The 27,274-nt window shown below is 32.3% G+C and overlaps 1 protein-coding gene and 1 non-coding gene across 3 annotated transcripts; both read left to right on the top strand.

The window, feature by feature from the left end:
* The first annotated feature begins 367 nt into the window (after window positions 1–367).
* On the top strand, window positions 368–474 carry LOC128032917 (small nucleolar RNA R71). Its single transcript, XR_008189258.1, has one exon. It is a non-coding gene; the product is annotated as a small nucleolar RNA R71 (small nucleolar RNA).
* A 19,555-nt stretch (window positions 475–20,029) lies between these two features.
* LOC105798923 (transcriptional adapter ADA2b) lies at window positions 20,030–26,461 on the top strand. 2 transcript variants are annotated; one of them, XM_052621355.1, is made up of 14 exons: window positions 20,035–20,349; window positions 20,656–20,830; window positions 21,521–21,576; window positions 22,278–22,456; window positions 22,647–22,712; window positions 22,850–22,975; window positions 23,056–23,131; window positions 23,420–23,480; window positions 23,564–23,610; window positions 23,731–23,835; window positions 24,395–24,617; window positions 24,868–25,078; window positions 25,205–25,471; window positions 25,942–26,461. In XM_052621355.1, the coding sequence occupies exons 4-14, from the start codon at window positions 22,454–22,456 to the stop codon at window positions 26,131–26,133; spliced, it is 1,377 nt and encodes a 458-aa protein (XP_052477315.1). In that variant the 5' UTR covers window positions 20,035–20,349; window positions 20,656–20,830; window positions 21,521–21,576; window positions 22,278–22,453; the 3' UTR covers window positions 26,134–26,461. The 2 variants fall into 2 exon arrangements, with proteins under 2 accessions (XP_012484629.1, XP_052477315.1); XM_012629175.2 differs by lacking the exon at window positions 20,656–20,830 and having other exon boundaries at window positions 20,030–20,349.
* Window positions 26,462–27,274: the final 813 nt, after the last annotated feature.

Here is a 27,274-nt window from a genome sequence, read left to right as displayed (position 1 = left end):
ATGGACATTCTTCGAACAAATGTCCTTCCCCACAATAAACACAGGCTATATTTTCAAATTGATTAGAGGCTGAGCTGTAAAATTATTAAACCCATTAGTAGTAAAGTTTTTAAGCATCAATGATATTGAGGATGTCTGGGATACAACTGAAGTGAGAGCATCCACTTTATGTATTCTAGCTACTCATCTTCCTAACGCTGCTCGATTGGTTAGCCAATGATAATTGTTGTTGGCAATCATTTCAATGATTTCATAAGCCTTGTTATAAGACTTAGAAAAGAGAGAAACATTAGCAGAATCGTCCACTACCATCCTCGTGTGAGCATCAAGACTATTATATAATGTCTCAAGTTGAATTCAATACGGGATTTCATAATGAGGGCACTTCCGTAATAATTCTTTTTACCTTTCTTATGCCTCATACAAGGACTCGTCATCTATTTGTTGGAAAGTAGTGATCTTGTTCCTCAACTTAGCATTCTTGCTAGGCAGGAAATTCTTCATGAGGAATCGTTCTGCTAACTATTGCCATGTGGTAATGGAATGTAGTGGCAATGAGTTCAACCAGGCTCGAGCTCTGTCGCTCAGTGAATATAGGAACAAATTTAATCGTGCTGCATCTTCGGGTGCTCTAAGAAACTAAAAGGAATCACTCACCTCCATAAACAATCTTAAGTGAAGATAAGGATCTTCGGTAGGCATTCCACTCAATTAACCTACTGTCTGAAACATTTGGAACATAATTGGCTTCAACTCGAATTGTTGTGCCTCGATTTTGAGTCTCGTAATACCCGAATTAAGATCATGAAACATTGGCACAACATACTGTCTAAGAGCTTTATCCCTATCATCAGCAATAAGGATAGGATTTTGAGCAGGGTTTGCTCTGTTTCCTTGATTCAAATTTTCGTAGTTCATCTCTTTGGTCCTTCTCTGAACTGCTTGTCTTCTTCGTTTTCGAAAAGTTCTTTCAATCTAAAGGTCTACAGGGAGTAAATTGATAATTTGGTTAATACTTATAAACACTTGAAACAAACACAGAAAAATTAATTAAGTTAAAATTGAACAGAAAAATAAACAAAAATGCAAAATTAACAATTTCACAAATAATGACTTTTAAAACAGTCTCTGACAATGACGCCAAAAACTTGGAACGATGGAAATGTGCAAGTGTACACAATTGCAACAAGTAATAAAGTGACAAGTAAATGTCGAGTTATCGTACCCACAATGACTATTTAAGAAAATTATTTATGAAATGAAATTAAAACACTTTGGTGATTAAAAATATTTTGATTTTGAGGAATTAATTAAAACTAAAATTTAACTAAGTAAAATAAAAATAAATGTTCCAATACACAATTTCAAAAGATGATTTTAATCAAGATGACATAATTGTGTTAGATTAATTACATTTCTTAACTTAATAATACTAAAACAATGTTCATGTTGTTACGAATAAATTCATGGCAACTTGGTAATTTGTTAACTATAGCACATACTGAGACTTACAAAATTAACTAATTTCTTGAACATATTACTATGTCGATTCAAACAATTAATCAATTTTAATAAGCAAGTAAAAGATTAAGTGAAGTAACAATATATACCTACATTGAAAAAGTTTGATCACAATAATCTTGCAAGGTTAATGTACCGTTTAATACCGTCACTAATTTAACCATCACCTACCTTAAAAGATTAAATATGCAATGATTAAGTATTGTGTCAATTAATTAAAATTTCAATACTATTAATAATTAATTCATTAGTTATCTTACAATTGTAATGTAAGAATAACATAATCATCGTTTTATTTAATCAAACAATTTACCAATACCTATAACAACACAAATATAATTTTAATAACTTAAGTGGACGAAATGCAATCAACCTAACACGAACTAAATTTAAACCATGTTAATTAAATTAAGAATATCAACATAAAAATATTCATAGACATGTTCATAACAACAACAATAAAAAATTAAAGGATAGGAAACTAGAATCAAATTCGGTGTTTCTCCAAAGCCTAACTAGTTTGTTCTACTCCTCCTTCTCTTCTCATTCTTGTTGAGCCGAGGCTTCTACAAGTACTTGAATGCTACTAGCAATTGTGGTTGAAGGGCTCTTTTCCAAGAGGGAAATCGGCAAGGAATGGAAGAAAAAAAAAGGAAAGCAAAGGAAGGTTTGGAAGAGAGAAAATGAGAGAGAAGTGTGGAATGAAGGTGTGAGAGGTGTGTTGACATGAATAGAAAAGGGGGGTATTTCTAGGTGGGATTGACTGCTAAAAATAGAAAGAATTCAGCAGCCATAGACCCCCCTTGGCCAGCCACACATGTGGCAAGTTTGAAGGTTTCAGACTTGCTAAATTTAGCTTGGGGTGAATCTTTAAAAGCACAGAAAGTGAAGGGGTTTGAATGCAATTTCAAGAAAACTATAAGGGCTGGTTTGCAAGCCAAATAATCAGCTAATTTGAGCTGATTGGGTTAGCATGGTTGATGGTTTTGGGTAGCCCGTTTGCTCGGTTGGATCAGTCTTTTGGTTTAACACAATTGGGCCTTCTTTCATAATTTAATTAATTATTATTATTTAACCCAAAATAAATTAGATTAAAATAAAAATTAATTATATTATGTATTAATATTCATCATTTGGGCCGTCTTAGGCCAAAAAATTAATTCGCTTCAATGCTTCAGAAATCACTTTCGAGTTTTGAACTTCTAGTAGTGTCTCCTAAGCCAATTTTCACCATTTATGCAAATCTGTCGAAAATAATTTAAAATTTATGAAAATTTATTATAAAATTAATTAAAATTAAATATTTTAATAATGTAATTATATTTTAATTATTTTATAATTATATTATATTTTTCGACAAGAATTACACCAAAACTTCATGAATTTGAGTTAAAAAGGGCATGAAAAAGTATATATATATTTTTGTGTTTCCGTCTAACAGACTTCAAGAACACATAAAATAAGAGTGTAAAATGCTACTATATCACCTTTTTAGATGACTACTCTAGATATACAAAAGTCTATATCCTAGGATCAAAAGATGAAGCTGATAAAACCCTTATTTTTTATAAAGTAGAAGTAGAAAACTAGCTTGATGGGAAAATAAAACATCTTAGATTTGATAGAGGTGGTGAATATGACACTACTTTTCTTAAAGAGGTTTGTGAGAGAGATGACATTATACACTAATTTTCTACTCCTTATGTCCCATAAAAAAATGGTGTAGCTGAAAGGAAAAATTGAACTCTAAAAGAAATGATGAATGCTTTACTACTATGTTCTGGTTTACATGATAGTATATGGGGGAAGCCGTACTTTCTGCAAACCATATTCTTAATAGAGTGCGTCATAAAAAAAATTAGATTGTACCCAATATGAATTGCGGAAAGGTTATGCCCCTAATCTGCAATACTTGAAAGTGTGGGGGTGTTTAGTAAAAGTAGGTTTGACTGCTTTTAAAAAGAGCACTATCGAACCTAAAATTGTTGATGTTGTATTTGTTTGTTATGTTCTAAATAGTGCTGCATATAGATTCATGCCTTTACATGATCATTCTATATGTGAATCTAGAGATGTTGTTTTCCAATAATCTAGCAACACACAAACAAGTAAAAGGTGTGAGTGGCGAGGAGATGATCCAAGTCTCCTTCCTGCAAGCAAACTTTAGGATTAAGGCAAAGTGTTCCCATTCCTACCCCTTATACAATTCAACAAAGACATTCCAAGCAATTCTCATGCAATTCTAACAGTGTTATACCAACAATTTCAAGAAAACAAGGAAATTTAAATTCATGAGTTTTGAAACTCTACATAAACAACAATCACCTAGGTTCGAGGGTTATTGAACTTAGGGCTCTGATATCACCAAATGTAACACCCTATACCTAGCCTGGTCGCCAAGCCCAAATACGGGATGTCACACCACCGTCTCACGTCATATACAACAACAAAAGCTCATTAGAAACAAATCATCCATCGTTTCATTACTCATGAAGGTTTTAAGCCACTCAAACTTGATAGTTATCATTGCTACATGCTAAATTTACAATAATTAGTCTTATAAATAATTTAAAACATGAATAGGGTCCATTTAAAAAAATTTCCAAAACATATTCGTAGGTATCACTTTTGGCACTAGGGTATCAATATTTTCTCTAAGTGGTATCGGTACCACTTGGAAAAATGATACCAAACTTGCATTCTGTTTCTTGGCTAGAAACTCAAAACTCAAAAAATATCGAATAACACAAAACGTAAATAAAGAACACCTACAGAATAAAGAACACCTATAGAATAACACAAAATTAGCTTAGGTCACCTCTCAGAAAACCACATCACTTACACCAGTACACAACTAATCTGCAATGGGTAAAAAAGGAAGTGGGTAAGCATAACAAGCTCAGTGAATGATTAGAATAACCACATCACAAATGTGTCATCATGCATCCACATGACAACAATTTATAAATACGATTACATAATTCTTATTTATAAGTACGATTACATAATTCTTACTTCTAGTGATGTATAGTACCTTTACATGCATTATCTATTAGTTCATTTACATAACGTTTACGTACTCATGCAAACATGCATCTTGAAACACATATTAATTCAAGCATATATCATATTTCACACAAGTCACATATAGTGATAAATTGGCACTTGAGGTATGAAACATAAAATGAGCTCTATCGTCACTCATCGGATACACGGATCTCTAACACACCACATAGACTCATAGAGTCAACCATGTCCCATAAGTGAAGCATATATCTAGCACTCTCATTATTTCCCCTCACATGTCTCGTTGAATGGAGCTTAGCTCTCATTCCCTTATCCCTCCAACATGTCCTAGGGTCTCAATGCCCATTATAAATATAAGTGAGAACTCACAATCCTATGGTATGCCAAATATATCTAATGGTTTCAAGATCACAAGGCCAAAATATTTGAAAACAATCACATATCACTTATATGAGCTTTTCATCACTATGCACAAATTCATAATCATATAAGCACAAAACCAAAAGATAAATATAGATACAAGAAAACTTACACTTGGAATCTATAGTAGGGGTTTAGGCTACTACTAAATTCCCAAATAACACATTACTCGTGTCTACGAACAGCGATTCCAAACACCCACCATTGTGCTTTCACCGAGAAGTCGAAAGCTCAAACTAAATCTTCATTTAACTTGTAGAAGGCTCGACTGAATCCAATGCTTTACACCTAATAACCATACAAAATTCACAATCACATAGTAGCCAGAGACTCACTTAAACAAACCAAATCATCAACCAATTCTAAGTTCTCATGTAACCAAAACCTTTAACATAACAAACATAGAATGCTTGTAACTTGGTCTACGCTCAACCTTTTTACCTAAAACGAATTTTGTTCACCTAATTAGTCATAAACAAATTTCATTCACCTAATTAGTCATATACGTCTAATCCTCAACCCTTAAACCACAAAAAACCGCATGTTTCAGGGTACCAACATTTTTTGACAAGTTTTAGCCAAAACAATGAAACTTCATTAAAACACAAGAAATCCTAAACGAAACTTCAATATAAGTTTAGAAACCTCTTAATTCTATTAAAAATAATTGAAAGACACTTTGAAATCACATTTTTACTCGAAAATTTGAAATCCACCATTAACGACCCAATTTTTGGCTTTTATCTAAAACATGAGATTTGAGGGCTAATAATTCAATTTTAAAGACTAGATATCATGAAAAAATCATAAGAATTTGAAACATTACCTTTGACGGAAGATTAAATGAGTTTGATGCAATTTTGGAAAACCCACATTTAGAGAAGATGATGAAATCTATAGAGTTTTTTAATGTTTTTCTTGGAGTTTTAGGAAGGTTTAATGCTTGGGAATGATAGGACTTCAAAGTATTATGGTTTAAGAATCAAAAATCAATTGGAAGATCAAGGGGATGGAAGAGACAGCAATAGCAACTTAGAATAGCAACTATCGTGAATTAGAATTGGGAATGAGGGTTTATTAGGTTAAATTTTAAAAACTGGTAAAATTGTAACATAAATGCTAACTATTTTGTCTCTGTTACAAATCAGTCTTTTTTCTAAAATTAAAGGTTTCTAGAACACTTTCTCAAAAATTGATTTGACCATTCAAAAACTATTATAAAAATCATCATCGATATACCAAGTCACAAATTTCTGAGCACTCTAAGGTCAAAATTCCTAAAATAGCCCTAAAACTCCTAGGCCATATTTTGGGATGTTACATAAAAAACAAAAGACTGCCACTAGTTTTGGATTGGATTTCCTTACTTTCTTTGTAATTGAAATTAGAGATTTAGACTTTATAAGAGATTTCGTCGCTCATACATTTTTTATAGATAGGGATCTAAAAACCTATGATGAAACCATAAAATCAATAAATGCTAGTTTTTGGAGAGATGTCATTAATAATGAGCTAGAGTCTATTATGTCTAATCATACTTGGGAACAAGTAAACTTGCATAATGGTTTTTGACCTATTAGTAATAAATGGATCTTTAGAAAGAAACTCAGACCTGATGGGTCAATTCAGAGGTATTAGGTAAGACCAGTTATAAAAGGGTTCACTTAGAAATTTGGAGTAGATTATTATGATACATACTCTCATGTAACCAAGATCTCAACCATTCATATTTTGTTTATTTTAGCTTCAATTCACAATTTTCTAGTAAATCAAATGCATGTAAAGACAACTTCCTTGAATGGAGATTTGGATGAGGAGATATACATGGAGAAACCTCCCGGATTTGTGGCACCAGGTATGGAAGATAAAGTTTGCAAACTCAAAAAATCTACGTATGGTCTTAAACAAGCTCCAAAACAATGGTATGAGAAATTTCATAAGACTATTCTTAGTTTTGGTTTCATTGTTAATGGTGTAGATGCATGTATGTGTTCTAATATGTTTGGTTCTGATTATGTCATCATAAGTCTGTATGTGGATGACATGTTAATTTTTACTACTAATATAGAATCTATTAATAAAACCAAGAACTTTTTATCCACCAAATTTGATATGACGGATTTAGGGGAGGTAGATGTAATATTAGGAGCTAAAGTTACTAAATCAGAAAAGGGATTTACTTTAAATCAATCTCACTATATAGAGAAAGTGTTAAAAAATTTTAATAGCTTTGATGCAATCTCTATGAGAACTCTTTATGATTCTAGCTTACAACTATTCAAACATAAATGAAATAGATTTTCTCAATCAAAGTATGCTAAAATTATTAGAATTATGTTCTTGATGAACTACAATCAGCCAAATATTGCTTATGTAGTCAGCAAACTAAGTAGATATACCCATAATCTTAGCAATAAGCATTGGAATGTTATAAAGCATTTACTTAAATACCTTAAAGGTACAATAACTTGGGAGTTGGAATTTCTCGGATGCCTTGCAATCCTAAAGGGATATTATGATGCAAACTAGGTAACTGATAATGAAATTGAGCTCTACAAGTGGGTATGTCTTTACTTTGAGTGGAGCAGTTATTTCTTAGAAGTCTGTTAAACAAACCTACATTGCTTGCTCCATGATGGAGTCAAAGTTTATAGCTTTTGACTATGTCGAGCAAGAGGTCGAGTGGCTTAGGAATCTGCTTATAGAGATTCCTTTATGGGAAAAACCAACACCTCTCGTATCTCTATTATGTGACTCATAAGTCGTAGTTTATATTGCTAAGATTTGACTGCCCTCCTACTCGTCGCCCTCGCGAGCGATAGGAGGAGAAAAAATTGACACAAAAGAGACAATGATCGGATAAAATACTAAGTGTGGTGTCTGCAAGTGTGACGAGTCAGTTGTAATATTTGTAATGTTACAATGGAACACCGGAGTATTCCAATGATCAAACCTAAGAGAGTTAGCGATTTAGCGATCTCTATCTAACAGGCATGTAAAAAAGGATTCTAGCTAATTACTCGCTAATTTCTATAGTACAACAATACATAATTTAGGGTAAATTAAACTAATTAACTACCTAAAACAGTAAATGATTAAATTGTAAATAAAGTAAAATATAAAACTACCAAATATGATAACTTGGAGCGATTGGTTGATTTTATGTTCTTAATTAACCTTTGAATTAGATATCTAAATCGTTAACACTCCTAAATTGGTTTCATTTTACATCTCGGTCTAACCTTTATCAAATTAGACAAATTAGTCTAAATTATCTCTCGATCTCACCAGCTAACCGAGACTAACGATTTGGTGCCCAATAAGATTACCTCACAATCTCACTTATCTTGATATTCCTTTAGGGTCATTAATCCTAAGTTTTTATGTTTATTTGATTTAGTCTAATTTTACGATTTAGTCCCTAAAACCTAGAATCAACTACCCAACATTTCCATCTACCAACCACCTAAGGTTTAGCTACCTATTACCATATTAAAGCTAAAAAACATGAAAGAAACAACCATGAAAGCCATTAACATAAAACTCAATAAAAGATGAAAGATTGGATTTTTACTTGAGAAATGTAAAATTAAGTAAACTAGCAGTAAGGTAAACAAGAAAAAGTAATAAAGTTAAGATTTTTGGCAAATGAAAAGAAAACAAATTGATGTACATTAAACTAGATATTAAAGAGTGATTACAACCAAGTTTAAGGTCCTTATCATATAAATCAATCAAACTAAGCTACAATAAAAACTCACTTGACTAACTAAGAAAATGCAAAGAAAATAAAGAAGTTGCAGAAAAACTACATCTTACAGCTAATCTAAACTAAAAGATGAAAGAAAAACCTTAAAACTATGATGTTTTCTAACCTAACCTATAACCCTCATTTTCTTCTCAGCCAAAAGTTTCTTTTAAGTTGATTACAACCCAATTTTTAGTGACCAAAATGCCCTTGGATGTTGTATTTTGATTGCTGTTGGTGTTGGACAAAAACTGCCCCTACGGTTATTTTTTTCTCCACATCAAGTAGCGATATCGCAATACCCAGGCTTGGGTATCGCGATACCCATAAAAATCTAGAAATGGGGGTTCCTTTTGGAGTTGGATATCACGATACCCATGCTTAGATATTACGATATCACTATGAAGGGTCTCAATCCTCTTCAATTCAACACTTTTCGGGGTATCATCACTCTCAATCTTCAATATCACAATACCCTTCTTTGAGGTGATGTTTTTGTTCATATTCGGGTCTCAATTGACTTCCTACAATACTCAATAGACCATTAAGTTCCCGATGGCGTATTTGGCCATTTTGAGTCTCAAAAGTAGCGTAAAATACACTAATTTGCTTATTAAAACTAAAAACAAAATTAAGTAAAAGCATGACAAAAACATATAATTTCTCGAAAATAAGCTCGTTAAGTGTAATGGGAAGCCTAATTTGACACGTTAAATTACGACAGATCAGGAGCCAAGCTTACAATGATAAGAAGAGGCATATTCGAATAAGACATGAATCTGTGAGACATTTAATAAAGAATAGAGTACTTATTTTGGAGTACGTAGGTCTAAAAGGAACCTAGTTGATCATCTAGCCAAAGGGATAAATAGGAAAATGGTTTTTGATTCGTCAACGGGGATGAGTCTTAAGTCCAGTGGCTGAGGAATTCATGGTGGATACCCAACTTAGTTCTCTAAGTTCAATGAGGTCAAACGAAACCATGGAAAGACTCATAATGTACACTTTACTTATCCCTATGGCAAATGATATACATACATAACTTTGAGTTCTTACTCTTAATGAACTCATAGCCCAGGATTTGTGTGGTCCTATTTAGACGGGCTTGATGAATTCACCGACATGTGAAGTTGAGCTTAGTACTCTTAATGAATTCATAGCCTAGAGTTTGGGCGGTCCTATTGAGATAGACTTGATGATTTCATCGAATTTAAATTTGAGAGGATGAGCTCATTAAATGCTCTTAATGATTTCAAAGTCTTGATTCGGGTAGTCTATATAGAGATTGACTTGATGAAATCACCTAAGTGTGAAGAATGATAACTCTTGAAAAGAGTTATATTTCATGCCTTTAGACCTAGCTAATTACTTGTACTTAGGTACATTTAGTTTCATTTTAGGACATTTTATTCGTATTTTCATCATTTCATTAGGAGACTGGACTGTGTTTAAATATTAGGTACTTCTAATTGCTTGTGGAAAGGTTGTGTTTGGTGGTTTGGCAGGTACAAGTTGAGGAACAAAAAATAAAGGAGTGAAGGTTTATTGGGGCAAAAGGTTGGACATTTTTTCAGTATGAATACCGTAAAAATTCCAAGAAAATTGAGTCAACACTCAATGCACATCAGTTTTAGCCCAACTGTACTTGTACCAGAAAAATCAACCTAAAAAAGAGAAGAAGATAATCCTAAGCTATTGGTTTTTATCCTAGAAAAAAAAGAACTTAGAAAGAAGATAATCTTGGGTTGTTGAAAAAAGAATTTAAAAAGAGAAGAAGATAAACCTGGGTTGTTGGATTTACCTTAGGGAAAAAGCTATAAAAAGAAAAAGGAGGAAACCCTTAACAACGAACAAAAGTGGGAGAGATCCTCAGGTGTGAATAAGGGTTCGGTTGTGCTAAGGAAATGAAGTCGAAGGCAGTCCATCTTAGCCATCATAGGATGTTGTGTTGCTGAAGTGTGGAGGGCAAACGAAAGCTATTTCCTGAAGTTCTTTCATTATTTCCATTAGTGTTCCTTTAAAAGATTGACTTGAAGTAGTTGAACACAATGTCAGATAATATTTTGGTTTAGAATTTTATTCCTCAACCCATGAGCTAAATCTTATAGGGTTAGGATTACTTTCGATGAAACCTTAAATTGTTTTTATGGATGCGGTATATCTCTAATTTACTTTACTGTTTCATTTGATTGTTCTTATTTCTCAATTAAAATGCAAAAATCTCTTGACATAGAATACTGTTCGTATACTTATAAATTGATTCTAATTTCAAAAAGGTTGGATTGGTTGGATTAAAATTAAATGAAATGAGCAAGTATTCGATAGACACTTGTAGTCGACTTTAGACATAAAGTCGCGATCATATAGAAGGAACCCATGCAAGATATCTAAAAAGCCTATAGACATAGGCAAGGTAACTTGAGGTTTTGCTTTCGCGAGAGGCAGGCCATTTTAGAACTCTTCTGCGTAGTAAAGTAGATACGATTTTGCCAAGGCATTATTGGCAGTAAGGGTCAATTCTGGGTAATCCTGACCTTCCGAATCAACATCACTCTATCCTTATTCTTTGCCGTTGTAACTTTGTCACAATATATTTAATTGTTTATTTCTTTGTTTACATTCTATTCAGATAATCACTCTCGTTATTGCCATTACATTTCTGCTCTCACTTTTTCCATAGCATTCCCAATTATTCATCAATTCCATCTATCGCATACATCATCATTCCTTTGAATTATCACTGCATACTTACCTTAGTTTACCATAGCATCTTATTCATCAGTCTTGCCATAACATTAACAATATTGCAATAACTTGACCAATTTTGTGCCTCGATCCGATCCTCGTGGGAACGATACTCACTCATCAATTTATTACTTGACCGACGTGTATACTTGCATAAATCGCAGATCATTTTACATACGACAAAGAACTAGCCACCTTCTATGAAGGACATTGGGAAGTTTTTCTATAACACTTACTAGCATCTCGATGTGTATTGGCTAAAACTTGTTAATCTATCGCGGAACATCAATTGGATCTGAGATTAATTGTATTTCACAAGTTAACCTCTATTTTAACAAGTTCAAGATTCGTTCACTTGTTAAAGAGAAGAATCACTCATTTCACTATGTACTAGTTCAAATCCACAAGATGATAGTGCCTGTAATACCCCGAAAATTACTATAGTAAGATAATATCCCTGATATAGTAAAATAAGGAAATAAAGTGATAAAAAGGGTAAATTTTGAGTTATGTCAACATTGGGAAGTATATTATGACATATTAATTCAAGAAAGGACTAAATCGTAAAAGTAAGAAAATTTTGTTGCCCAAGAGTAAATACCCAAAATTTGAAGGGTTAAAGTGTAAATATGAAAAAGTTGAAGGAGTGTAAATATTTTAAGGGTGAAATAATTTAGAAACTAAGGAAAATGGATGAATTAGGACCAAATTGAAAAGGTGAAGAATTTTGAGGGACTAAATTTCAATTTTACCAAATTAAGTGATGACTCAAGGATGAAATTTCAAAAGATTATGAAGGTAAAAATGGTCAATTAGAGAGAGAGATAATTCTAGAAGGTAATGATGATGTTGGTGATATTTTAATTAATTAATTAGATAAATGTTATTTAATTAATATTTTATTAATATTTTTAGTATTATTTTATTATTAAATGATTAATATAAAAGGGAGGAAAGATGAAGAGAATTCATCATCTTTCCCATGCACTAACGTGAGAAGAGGAAGAAAGAAAGAATGTTTTCTTTTCTTTACAATTTGGTCCTTTTTACCAAAAATCCACCATTTTCACTTAGAAATCAAAAGAATTTCCATAGCGTCCAAGAGAGAAAAATAATAAGTAGACAATGGGGAGCTAGACTACCAAGTTAGATTCAAGCAATAGAAGCTGGAGGAGAGAGAAAATCAAGTTAAAGATTGAAGTCAATAGCACAAGGTAAGAACATTAAGATTTCAATATATTTTTGAGTTTGATATTATTGAAAAAGTAAGAAATTAATGTTAATGTAGAGTTTCCTTATATAAGTTTCCATATTCTTGTTATGTTAGTAAAGGAAATAAGAGAAAGTGATGGAAAATATTGAAGAGAAAGGAAAGGAAGATGTTATAAATTTAGTTATCAACATTTTACATTAAAACAATTTTGAGACAATGACAATAGTTTGAATTTGAAAATTTGCCAAAATTGTAGAAATTTAATTAGAGGATTAACAAAATATTAAATTAAACTTATTGAGTCTAGTTTCTCATACAAGAAACGGTGTAAGTAATGAAATTGTAAATCATGAGATATAATAAATTTTGTGAGACAATGCCAGAATGATTTCGGGTTCCCCTGTTCTGACTTTGGAAAATCATCAAAACTTGAATCAAAATAATTATGGGCTTAAATTTATATTTTTAAAATCTTTAATGAGTATATTTTCAATATAAATAAATGGTAACCTCATTCGAATCCCGTACGAGGAGATAATTAAGTTTTAGTGAAGTAGGGTCGGAACTGTCAGACTGCAGAATAGAGGTGAATTTAAAGAATAAAATATACTTATTGGCTAAACCAAAAATTCTGAAAATTTTATGGTAAGAAGATATGTGAGTCTAGTTTCAGATAAAATTTACGGATCTCAATTCGGAGTTCTGTAGCTTAAGATATAATTAATTTAGTGACTATGACTCAAGTGAATAGCTTGTTATGAGTAAACAAGTAAATAGTGGTAATATATATATATCAAGGAAGTGGAATGTAGTGGAGGAGGAGGAAAAATAATATATGTGAATATTCAGCTAATATGAGTTTATTTTAAAATAGCTAATTTACATGTTTTAAGTTCAGGGACTAAATTGAATAAAAGTAAAATTTTAAGGGTAATTTGGTAAAAATGTCAAAAATGACCAAATTGCATGAAATGAATTGTTTTATCATTTGAATTAATAAACTGAATGAAATATTTATTTAGATCAAGATTTGGGTGGAAATTCAAGAAAAATAGAAAATTACCAAAATGTCCCTGAATTTTGATATTTCTGCAATTTAGCCCGGTAAGTTCGTGTAACCTGAATTATATCTTAAATGCTTGAAATGTATGTTATTGATGTGAATATGATTGAAAGTTTATTGTATGAAAATTTATGAAACCTTGATATATTTGATAAAAAGGGGAAGAAATCCCGGTTGAATGAAAGAAAAATTCGATGGATCTCTGAAAAGGGATTGACGGTAAAAAGGATCTAGCCTGGACGGGTGATCCTATCCTGATATAGCCCTCCTGAAGAATATGTAGAAAATGGATTTAGCCCAGACGGGTAATCATAATTAGAGTCTAAATTTAGCTTGGACTGGTAATTCAGATCCAAGCTCATTAGAGTAATTGTCGTTGCAGAGGATTTAGCCTGGACTGGTAATCCCGACAATACTCTATGAGTTTATATTACAGGGGATTTAGCCTGGACTGGTAATCCTTCTGTAAGAAATGAGGTTCACGGGAGTGTGCTCTCTTGCAGGGGATTTAGCCTGGACTGGTAATCCCGCTGTAAGAAATGAGGTTCGCGGGAGTGTGCTCTCTGAATTGGAAAACGTGAGCATTTGAATATGAATTGACGGACCCGAATTTGTACACTAAAGTGTACCCCTGAAAATCCATCAAAATTTCGAGAAATTCAACGGGATAAAAATAGAAAATGATAAGTACTTAAAATCATGAAATTAAACTTGAAATACATAGAAATGATAATTATTTAATATCTTTGAAATATGACATGGAAAATACATGTATGTGAAACACACTCGATAATTATGCATATTCAAGATTATGAACTGCTCTTGGAATAAATATACATTGAACTTATAAAAAATTACGGTACATGAAATATTGTCATAATGAATTGAATGATTTATATTTAAGAAGAAACAACAACAAAATGATATGTATCATGACATGTAAATATGAGACTATCTTTGATACGTTGATACAAGGAAAATTATGTGTATTAAGATGAGTAATAAATTTAAGTGAGACATGGCGAGAAAATAAGTTTGTCAATATTAAAGTACGGTAACCAATGTTAGGCAAGTGCCAAATTACTGTTGAATGGTAATATGTTTAATTATAAGGTGCATTGGAATGGTAAGTGCTTAGATGAAAATATAATTGAGCTTATGAAAGAGTGGAAAGGTTTCAGTTATGCAATTTCTTATGAAAATATTGGTTATGTGATATGCCCGTATGAACCCTGCATCTAACTTGGGAAAAAAAATTCTAAAATCTATATATATATTTAAGATTCTGCGAAAAATTTCCTATGATTCCGATTTAATCCCAGTAGGTTCCTAATGAATGTTTTGAGCTTCGAGGGCCCAATAGAGGGACATTATGATTATTTTCAGAATATGAATAATAAATGACTCAAAATTATTGTAAACGTTCAGTAAACTCCGGTAATGCCTCGTGCCCTATTCCGACAACGGATACGGGTAGGGGGTGTTACAGTGCCTAAGTAGGTAATTTCGTTCTTGCTCTTCTCACATTTTATCTTTTTCCATTTTTACAAAAATTTTCAATTCTTTTGCATTAGTGGGGGAATGTTCGTAATGCAAAAATTTGTCTATTAGTAATACAAAAATCTGACTGTTACAATATGACCGTTGGAATCTGACCGTTACAATATAATCGTTGCAATATCATTGTCGAATTTTTTGAACTATTTTTCCCCTTTGTCTTTTAGTCTTTATGTATTTGGGCTTCAGCTCATTTTGTTATGGTCTAACACACGTCAACCCATTACTTTGTAGAAAAATTTAACAAAAATAACTAATGGTGTTAATAATTTGAATTCAGTAATAATATTATAAAAATAAAAGATATAAATTATATTAAAATAAATTTTAAATTTAAATTTTAGCCTAAATAAAACTTAAATTTCACCAATAAATTTATATGTACGGCCTCGAACGAATTATATTACATAGCCTCTAGATTTATACATTTGATCCGATAGTATTGAGGTATAAAAATTATATAGTATTATTTTTGATATTTTTGAATAAGTGGTTTATATTTAAAGTTCGTGATTGTCTATTTTAATAATATCATGTTCAATATTTGAATCTATGTCTCATCTTTAAAATGTAATATATACCTTACCATTGCACTAAACAATTGTTGATAAACTATAATATTATTATATTTTAACCTAAGTATATATGCAATACAAGAAAATTCTTTACAAATTTAAATTTTATGTATTAATAATGTATAATTTTATAAATTACTAATAAATTATATGATAACATATCATTAAAAAATTTAAAAATAAATCAAGATAACTTTATTTTTAATCTTGATTTGTTTTTAATGACATATCATAATCATGAATAAAATTCTATTTTTGACCATAAACCCCGTGTTATAGGTGTTGTATTGTTACTCGCGAATGAGGAGCTCCTAAGCTAAAAGTAAAGGAGGCGTACCTTTGACTAACAAATTTTGAGAGACACATGAAATGACAATATCAATCACTTTATGCATATTATAAAATTTTGAAGTCTTCAATGATATTTTTAGAGCTGAAATATCATAACATTATTCAAAAAGGATAATTTTTTATTGTTCATAAATATCCCATATCAGATAAACAAGAAACGAAGGTCCTCCACAACACAAAGTTAATGAATTCCTTTCTGAAGTTGTTGATGCTTGCTCTTGTGTTTATTCTTGGGAGGTGGAATGCCTTGTAACTCCATTGCCTATGCCTATAGCATGCTGCATGTTTAAAAGGAGAGAAAGTTAGCCTGCTTATATAATCAGTTCAAACAAGCATTGAAAAAATGGAACGATGAAAATAAAATGTAATTTTATTGATTTTAGCGAATTAAATGATAATTAGTTTTTAAAAGTAAATTCATATAACTCTATTTTCAAGTAAGTATTATTATCTAGTTGACTAATCATGTGTAATATTGATAAAAAAAAATAACATAGAGGCTTCTATATTAGAAGTCAGATTGCATTTTATCGCCTCTACTAAAAAAAAGGATAAATTAGTCATTATATGTTAGCTAAAAGAGCAAACTAGTCATTCTAACAACGCAACCAAATAGCCAAAGGCGGATACAGGGGGTTGGCAGGGGCCCTAGCCCCCCTAAAATGAAAATTTTCTATTTAGCCCTTGAATTTTTTTTTAAAAATTTAAATTAGTAAAGGTAAAATTATACTTTGGCCCCCCTAAAATTATAAAAATTCTATTTAATTCTTTAAAAATTATAAAAATATAGATTATAAAAAATTAAAATTTCATTCGACCCCCCTAAAAATTTGTTCTGGCTTCGCCCCTGCAAATAACGACACATAACGTGCCACATATACTTTATGCTTACATGAAGAGACTAATTCAAGCAACCAAGTATAGTGACACATCATCACTTAATAGTAGAAATTGATGAAATTTTTAATAGAAAGGCCAATTAGTTCTTTGATCTAAGGTACTTGCCCGTTTTTTTAGTAGCACGAGCAAAATGTAATTCAACTCCTAATACAAGAACGTCTATGATACTTTTATTAATTATACCATATGATAAAGTATAAACCCTAGTATATAATAAATAAAAAAATATTACGTACTGCTGACAATCGACTGATGGATCACACGGAAAAGGAACTTGAACAGCACACAAACCAGGAAGTTGCTTGGCTTTCATGAGGATCAACCCCATAAAACGGGGCCTTCTTTTTGAAACATTCGCACAGATCCCTACGTGACTGAGTGGTGCTGGCCGATGCATTAACGCTAGCCACGGCTTGACAACAAGCGAGGGTGGGTGAGGGTGCAGGGGTCGTCAAGTATGCCTTGCATGGCATCAGTGTTTGTACGGCTTCTTCGCATGTGATTGCATGCACTGTTAAAACCACTGTCACTAACCCTAATACCCCAACACACCAAAACACACCATTCAATTTCTTTTCCATTTGTAAAAAGATTGAAGAAGAAGAAGAAATGCTTGATTTAATTGTTAACCCCGCAACTAGGACTAGACCCTTTACCACTTATTTATAGGGTCAATTTGGATTCTATCATTAAAGAGTGTTTGATTATTGTAATCCAGGAAAAAATCATCAAAATCTTCATTCATTAATCACATTAAGTTTTTTTAGCTCTAAATGGGTCTTCACAGTTCACTCATCTACTTCCGTTACATGTTGGTGGTCGTGTTGTTAATAAGAAAAGAAAAGAATTAAAATTTGTCATATAAGTCCATGTACTTTACAAAAATTTAGAATTTAATCCATGTACTTTTATTTTTAGGAATTTAGTCACTTTACTTTTCATATTTTAAAATTTAATCCAACTATTAACACTGTTAAATTTGTTGGTGTGACATTTTGAAATAAAAATACTCACTCGATAGCCATGTAATTAAATAAATGACATTGTAATAAATTTGAATTTAACAAAAAATTAACAATGTTAACATTTATTCCTGAATTTTGAAATTTCAAAAATAAAGAGATTAAATTCTTGAAAGTGAAAGTATAAGAACTAAATTCTAAATTTTCAAAGAGTACGGAGACTTCACAGGCACTTTTGATCATTCTATTTACCTGAAATGGCTATTTTCTTTTAATATTTAAAAATAGGGTAAACTACACCTAAGGCAACTAAACTATTAGTAAGTTTATGTTTTGGTTGCCCGGTTTTAAAAAGTTACAAAATGGTCTCTAAACTATTTGAATATTTGCATTTAAGTCACTCGGTTGTTAAAATTGATATTCTATGGCTTCTCTATTCACTCTGTTTGCACTAATCAAAAGCTCTCATTCCCCTTCTCTTCTACAATTTAATTTTTTTTCATGAAACATCTTTGAATGTCATGAATCTACGAACCAAAATCCAAATAATTTTCTTTTCCAATCTCCAACACTAATGATCAGATTGATTTGGATCTAAGGTATGTTCTTCTACTTATTGATGGACATTGATCCACCGTACTGATTGTCGAATTATCGCTCAAAGCTTGTTAGTCATGTTGTTTTTCTTTTTTTTTTTTAAATTTAAAAGCTAAGTAACTCAAATAAAAACTTTCGAATAGTTCAATGACTTAAATAAATTTTTTTAAATAAATTATTAATATTTTGTAACATTTTAAAATTAAATAATTAAAATAAAAATTTATTAATAATTTAACGATCTCATTTGCAATTTACAATTTAAAATTTTTATGTCAAACATTGGTTGATATATAGGACTCTTTTGTCGAATGTTCATGTAAATTTATTGCGTAATCTCTTACTGCCATGAGGTCATATCCTACAACTATTTGATGGGACTTGGTTCATAGAGCTCGTAGAACTTGGATTGATGGAACTGCAAGATTCAAGCGAAAAGTATTAATATGCATGTATAATTATGGAGCTCACCTGTATGTGAAAGAACTTGAACCATTAACATGATGTTTATATAAGGCACTTGCAACTACAACACCACTTAAATTATATGCAAGATGTTGATTTCCCTCTCTTGAATTTTGTAGGTTGACTCTCATCAAATTATAATACTTTCAATTATTAAGAAGTCGATTAATTATATAACGAATAATACTTTAAAAATTTTTCGCGAAAAATTAACCTTTTAGTAAAACTATAAATTTACCTGAACTATACTATAGCAAGTTAACATAGCATCTAATCTTATTTCGATTATTACTATTATTAAATAGAAAAGACATTAATCCTCTGTTAAGTACTAGTCTCGTGACATTTTTCCTATCTTTTGGATGCAATTTTAATTTGTAACTATCATACACTTGAGTGTAGGAGCAGATCATATTTAGATAGAAGATAAATAGGAAAAATGAAAATAAAAATGTCATTTGCCATTCAATATTTAATTAAAAAGAAAATAATAATTAATTAATTAAAACCTAGAGCCAACCGGAGCAAGTCTCTTTTACTTTTAGCGGTAACAAATTAAGGATTAATTCACTATTTGACTTTTGAATTTTATATATATATATATATATATTATTTTAATATTTAAAGTTTTGATAATTTAGTGATTGAATTATTATTTTGTCCAGTTTATTTTAAAAGAAAATCTGAAACATAATATATTTTTATTAGATGTTGATAATTTTAAGATAAAATGAGATAAAATTTAAGTATCAAAACAATAAAAATATTTGTAAAATTCAAGGGTCAAATGGTAAATAATATTTTTAAAGAAATAAATAAATAAAAGGGTTCTGTTTCAGAAATAAATTTAAGAAAGAAAAACACAAAAAAAAGCTGTTTGGAATTGGCAGTATATAAATCGAACTGCCAAACAATATGCTTAATTGCAGATACAGTAAAATAATTATTATAATTATTAGTATAAACACAACTGAATTCGTTCAATTCCCAATCCTCATAAAGATTCAAAATTTCTGGGAATTTTACGAATTTCAGCTAAACCCATCAAATTCATTAACTTTTTTTTCTGTAAGCTGCTCTTCCTTACCGAAAAGTCTTTGCCAAAGTTCCTTACTTCATTGAGAAACTAGGGTTCAGTACTTCAAATTTTCAATGGGTCGTTCTCGCGGGAATTTTCATTCTGCTGATGAGGATCCTACCCAGAGGTTAGTCATCATTTCTTTCTTTAATTTCCTTATTTTGAAGAATTATTATGTTAAATTGTATGTTTTTTTAAGAAAAAACTTGCCATTCAGAAATCTGCATTTTAGCTTGCATGGTGAAGGGCTAAGATTATTTTCAGAAATTAGAACTGTTGGTTCGAGTTCGAACTTTTGCATTTTCAGTTACTCCTTTTTTTTAGTTAGTAGAAAGAACACTAGGACCTGTCTGTAAAATGTTCACTTTTGTGCAATAATACTGTTGATGCTCTTTTGGTGATTGGCTGACCTTGACGGTACTCTTCGAGGAAGGTAAGCGGGGCTTAGAGAATATGGGTTCCTAACGTGAGATAGAGCGCCGAAGCTTATGCTCCATAATGCTCAATTCTCAAGTTACTAAAGGGTGTTATCAGATGGAAACGGAAGTATGAGCTTAAGCACGATAATGACACGAGAGTGTAGAGAGAGAAGTCGATTCGTACTTCAGGTATTTATGCTTAGTCTTTGGACTGTTCGAATGGCTGCATGAAGCATGCTTATTGGCTGTCCAACTGGCCATGTTGGCGTCCTGGTGTGCCTAGTGATCAGTTTGTCAGCCCTATAACTGTTGGTTGCTTGGAGTCATTTTCTGACAAGGTAGTTGATCTCTGTCAGCTACTTGTTGTGCCAGGTAGTTTGCTGCTTTTGTCAACAGTTGGTGATGTTGGATGCTTGAGCTCTTGTGAGTTTGAGCCTTTTTTGGGCTCTAGCATTGCTCGTAACTCAGTATAACAAATTCATTGTGATGATTTTGAGAAATATAAAGTGATAAAATAAACAGAGGCTATGATTAGGGATATTATCTATTTTAATAGATTTGATTATCTACTCTGCCATTTAATTATACTGGATTATTAGTTCATTAACTTTGAGGTTTCTTTCTTATGGTGAATTTTACATACTCAGAATCTAACATCACTTGTTGTAATGAATTTTATGATAACAAAGGATGAATCATTGTTGTCTTATTTTCCTTTTGATTGCTTATGTCTTCTTCCGTTTGTTTGTGTAATAATTAACTATTAACTGGTTAACAGCATTTTTTTTCCCTTTATATTGTGATATAATCAGTTAATGGGGTTTTCATGATTCTCTTTTTTGGGTTGCTTCATTTAAATACCCCTTTCTTGTTATGCAGATCAAGGAGAAAAAAGAATGCCTCTGCTGGAGAAAATTTAGAATCTTCTTCTTCAGGTGCTTTTCTACGATTTTCAAAATGCAACCCTCTCAGAATGAATTTTGCAGTGAAAAGTTCTTTTCTATGCTGCAATTATTTGATAAAAATAAGATAACCAAAATATCAATGTTTTTATCTAGTAATGGAAATTTATAGCAGAGCCATATGGAGAGTGTGCCAAGGGCCATTTTCTAGTATTATGATACAAGTCTTTGGCTACAAATGCAAAAGTTTCAAGAGATAACAGTGGCCATTTTATTTTTATGAGAAAAAGGAATTGTTAAATATTTGGAACTTTGCAGATCACCTTTTCTAGAACCTAGAGGGTAAAGACCCTCTGAATGTAGAGACTTTGCTGCCTAAAACTTAAAAAAGTCGATATTCTGTTTTGCTATATTCTATCCTTACTTTAGACCTTGATATAGTTGCTAAAAGTTGACCCATAATTCTATCTAAAGCAGATTGGCTATGCATATATTGCATTTGGAAAAGTTCTAATAAGTGGTTAGATACATAGTATTATGATTAGCTGTTGTCAAGATTCTTGAGCCCATGGTATGGTGCTGGTGATTTTGTGATTATTTTAAAATGATTGATCCTCCCTAAGTATTCTAAATACTTTTGGTTCTTCAGAACTCAGGCAATTCTCTTTGTTCATTTGTTAGCTATTTTGACCCTTTTCCATCTATTCCTGATCTTATATCCTTTTCGGAGCTAGGTCAAGGAACAAGTGAAGGGAAAAGAGCTTTATACCACTGCAATTATTGCAACAAGGACATCACAGGAAAAATCCGTATCAAATGTGCTATTTGTCCTGATTTCGACCTATGTATAGAGTGCTTTTCTGTTGGAGCCGAGGTTTCGCCTCATAAAAGCTGCCATCTTTACAGGGTCATGGTTAGTAAAAGCCTTCAGGAAACAATTTTTCCTGTCCTGATATCATACTGAATTGTCATTTTTGTTGTTTATGTTAACATAGAGCTTCTGATGAACTTCATTTTTGCTCATGTTTCTGTATCTCATATCTGTTTTATGTACCTTTGGTTATGTTATGATTCAGTGCTGACAACAGAGTTTTGATTAACAGGACAACTTATCTTTTCCCCTTATCTGTCCTGACTGGAATGCAGATGATGAAATTTTGCTTCTAGAGGTATTTCTATGTTCATACTCATTGTTAAAGCAGTGAAGAAAGTTATGTTTGGTCCTTCTTGATTTGTTCCGTACAGCATATATATGTGGAATAATCAAGGAATCAATCTTGTTTTATTTTTTTTTTTCTAATTGTAGGGAATTGAAATGTATGGCCTCGGAAACTGGGCAGAAGTAGCTGAACATGTGGGCACAAAGAGTAAGGAGAAGTGCATTGACCACTATACTAATGTTTATATGAAGTCCCCGTTCTTCCCTCTTCCGGTATAAGAACTATCAAATCCCTTATTAGTTGTGCCTTTCTGTGCATATAATAAAGATCTGACAACTTGAGTTTTTCAAAGGATATGTCTCACGTTGTTGGAAAAAATAGAAAAGAGCTTCTTGCAATGGCTAAAGGGCATACTGAGGACAAGAAAGGTTAGTGTCTTTTTTCAGTTCGTCTCCTTTTTATAATCTTAAATATGTCTTCACCCACCCCCCCACCCCCCTGCTTTTTATTTGGTGATATTGGTGAAGGGAAATTTGTAAGTGCTAGGAGTCGTAAGCCTTGGATTCATTTTCTTTCCCCTTTTGCTTGAAACTATCTTGCATTTACATGGTAGAAAAATTCTCTCTAGAGAACGTAACAACAGTGAACTTAATTATTATTGATGCCTGCTGTTAATAAAATTTCTTACCATTACTAACTTATCGTGAGCTTTGTAGGAACTATGCTTGGGGAGCTTTCAGTGAAAGAAGAATCTCCTTTTTCACCTTCAAGAGTCAAGTATAACCACCATTCTCCTCTCTGTATGTATCCTCTTTGTTCATCTGTGCCATTTCTTATGTGAATTTTATTGATTTTCCCAGAGTTGAAGGCAGTAATTGTGGCCGAATAATGTCTGGCTTAAATGCAGGTGAGCATTGATATATCTTTTCTTTTCCCTGCTGGGAGATACTTTATTTATTTAGTGTGGGCACTGATAATCTAATCACTGTGATCCTCGTGCTCTCTGCCTTGTTTCTGCAAACTTTAGATGTAGAGTCTGGGGCGCGTTCTAGCAGTAATAGCACAGCATCGGCAACTGTTGTGAAAGTATCGAACATGAACCAGGTTAAAGATGGCAATGTTAAAATGGAAGGTCTGTTATCTTTTTACTTTTTCTTTGTTCTCTTTTACTATCATTATTCCAGTAATATTAAACCTCTCAACTGGGGGCTCGGATTGGTTTTAGGTCCGATCAATTCTGGTTTTAAAATTTCCGTGTCAAGTTCAAGTTGTGTTTGTTTTGGGTCAATTGGATTTGGATTTTTTTGGGTTTGATTCTTTCGGGTTTGCTAGTCAAGTCATTTCAAGTTGACACTTGGTTCAGGTCATTTCTAGTCTGGGTCATTTTCAGATCCCAGTTGAGCGGGTTCCAGTTGTTGACTTTTTATATTCAAATTGGGTTGGGTTGGGTTGGGTTTGGATTCAGATTAATCTAGTCGAGTTTTCAGCTTTGGGTCAAAATTGACTGGTCTAAGTAATATATAGCCCAGATGCCACTAAGCCATATGTAGTTTCATACTTGTACATTCATATGACACTTGCTTCAAATCGCCATTCATTGTTATCTGCCAGTGAAGTTTATGTGTGGATGGAGCCATAATCATAATATATTGAAATGCCAGTATTTATTCATTTTTATTATTGTCTTTTAGATCATCAAATTGACAGAAATTATGGGGGAAAGAAGCCAAATTCTTCAGGAAATGAAGGTCCATCTTTAGTTGAGTTGAGTGGTTATAATGCCAAAAGGCAGGAGTTCGATCCAGAGTACGACAATGATGCCGAGCAGTTACTAGCTGAGATGGAATTTAAAGACACTGATACTGAGGAAGAGCGTGAGCTTAAGCTGCGAGTGTTACGTATCTATTCAAAGAGGTAGGCAGTTGGTAATCTGATTTGTGCTGGAGATAATTGATTCCACCCTTGTGAATGTGTAAGATGCAAAAAAGTAAAGTCCATATTAGTATATCAGAATAAAATTTCATAGGATAGAAAAGGTCTTGGGGTCGGGGAAAGACTTATGACTCGATACTTTTCAGGTCTAGGAAATTCTGTTCCGTTTCAATTGATTTGCCTTTATGCAATACTTTTCTCTACCTCATACTCAAAATAAATCTACTGTCAGGTTGGATGAGAGGAAGCGTAGAAAGGATTTCATACTAGAAAGAAATTTGTTATATCCTAATCCTATAGAGAAAGACTTATCTCCCGAGGAGAGAGCACTTTGCCGACGTTATGATGTCTTCATGCGTTTTCATTCAAAGGAAGAACATGACGAATTGCTTCAGACGGTTATCGCCGAGCACCGGACTTTAAAAAGGATCGAAGAACTCAAGGTATTATTCATGCTATTGCTGCTTTATAACCCACTATTCTGCTTGGCCACTTCTTCTACCTCGTTTAAATATGTAATCTTCATAATATGGTCATCGATTGTTGTCACGGGAAATAACTATATGCAGGAAGCCCGAGCAGCTGGTTGTCGAACATCAGCTGAAGCAGATCGATATCTTGAACAAAAAAGGAAACGGGAAGCTGAAGAGAGTTCTCACAGAGCAAAAGATGGAGTCCAGGGTGGTCCAGGTGGCCAGGCAGCCCCAAATTCATTCATGGCTTCCGAGTCTGTCGGCAAGGACTCAAATGCAAGACCAACAGCACAGGCTTCTTCAAGCTATGCTAAAGATTTGGACATAATGGGTTTCGCCGAAACCCAGTTACTCTCTGAAACTGTAAGAATGTTGTATCCCTAATTTCTATATTTTCATCTGGATCTGAAGCTGTGTTTCAAACAATTGCATTCATAAATTATTGTGTTTCATAAAAGGACAACTATCGAAGCTCAGAACAACCCAAATCCAGAATGATCCAATCCAAAAATGTCCCAAACCCAAATGACCTGAACTCATGTGTCAAACTTGAATGACAAACCCAAAACGACCCAACCTGAAAAACTTGATTAGCAAACCCAAATGACCTGAACTCGAAACAACCCAAACCCAAAATGACGTGAAATTTTTTAAAACCTGATTTGCCCCAACCCATATTAACCCAAGTTAAAATCAACCCGATATATCCGATTGACAGGTCTAGCCTTGAGGCAGGAATTTGCTTGCAATCTGCAAGCACTCTTATACCTTAGTGTAGTTTTCATTGGAGCTATTAGCCAAACTGTTGATGGTTTGTGTTGGATTGGTGGCAGGAGAAGCGGCTGTGCAGTGAGATTCGGTTACCTCCACCACTTTATCTAAGGATGCTACAGATCATTTCAGAAGAGATCTTCAATGGAAATGTTAGTAAGAAAGCGGATGCTCATCGCTTGTTCAAGATTGAACCAAGCAAGATCGATAGAGTTTACGATATGCTGGTGAAGAAGGGGATTGCTGCCCCATGACATCACAGTAGATTCCATACCATGTTTAGCTGTTGCTGCTAAAGCTTATATTTTCATCTTTGTTTTCTATCATTTTTGTTTTGGAGAGAATGAAGCAGAACAAATGATAATAATTGTGTATGTAGGTACTAATATTAGGTACTTCTGAATATGGATTATTTTTGTTTATAGTCCACTTTGTATTTTATTTTGATCAGATCAGATCAGGTTTCTCCAAAGACATGGAGAAATGAGCTTTGTATTAGAAGTTTAGAATCCATTGTATCAATAGATCAAGTTTCTCCCCTTTATTTTACTAATGAAAATCATGTTTTTCTGGTTTCTGATATGATACGAGTAACTCCAAAAGGCTCAACCAATGTCATGCTTGGTACAAGGTTTGCAGACCTGTATCGGCTCATCAATTATTAAAATTCATAAATAAATAAAAAGATAGAACCATGTTTAATTGTTTCTTTATCAGTCAGCGGTTGAATTAACCTAGCCTCTTATTTCGGACTAGTACCCCAATCAGTATTCAATTTAACTAATCCGGTTTTGAATTATAGTTTGGTAATATAAGTTGTAGTTATACGAGCACATAAGTTTAGATTTCTTAGAAAAAGAATATTATTTATTACTAGAAATTCTATCACACATGTATGCATGTGGAAATTAAGAATTTAAAACATATATGTGTGTTTAAAATAGCATACAATAAATAATAAAATGTGTAGCTCAAAAATGGTAAAAGAAAAATTTTATATGCATAGTGATCTTTGTTCAAATCTCATTATGTACAAATTTGTACTCATATCTTACTTTGCAAATAAGAGGGTATATTAGTTATTTTTAATTAGGTTGGTACTCGGTTAACTCTTGGCACCAACTCAATCGAGATTTTATTAATAGTATAGATATACAACTAATAGAAATAAAAATTGTGCATATTAAAATAAAAATGTATAAAACAGATTAAAATGAAACTTTATTTAAGTGGTAAATTTAAGGTTTTATTAATTCAATTGGTGTGAATTCAAATCACACCATGTGTATTTTTTTTGTTAAAATGAAAAGAATAAAATACTTTCAAAAATATAATTTATTTTAATTACGGAATGTCATTTCCATAATTTTCCTAACTAAGTTTATGTATGGTTCA

Source organism: Gossypium raimondii, chromosome 9 (assembly GCF_025698545.1).
Source record: "Gossypium raimondii isolate GPD5lz chromosome 9, ASM2569854v1, whole genome shotgun sequence".
Classification (NCBI taxonomy): Eukaryota; Viridiplantae; Streptophyta; class Magnoliopsida; order Malvales; family Malvaceae; genus Gossypium; species Gossypium raimondii.
This window is presented reverse-complemented; position numbering and strand designations above follow the sequence as displayed.

Coding starts and splice junctions, on each gene's coding strand:
- LOC105798923 (XM_012629175.2), top strand. CDS start 20,297: ATGGGTCGTTCTCGCGGGAATTTTCATTCTGCTGATGAGGATCCTACC. Junction 23,836..24,394: donor TGGCAATGTTAAAATGGAAG/GTCTGTTATCTT, acceptor ATTGTCTTTTAG/ATCATCAAATTGACAGAAAT. Junction 24,618..24,867: donor TTACGTATCTATTCAAAGAG/GTAGGCAGTTGG, acceptor ATCTACTGTCAG/GTTGGATGAGAGGAAGCGTA.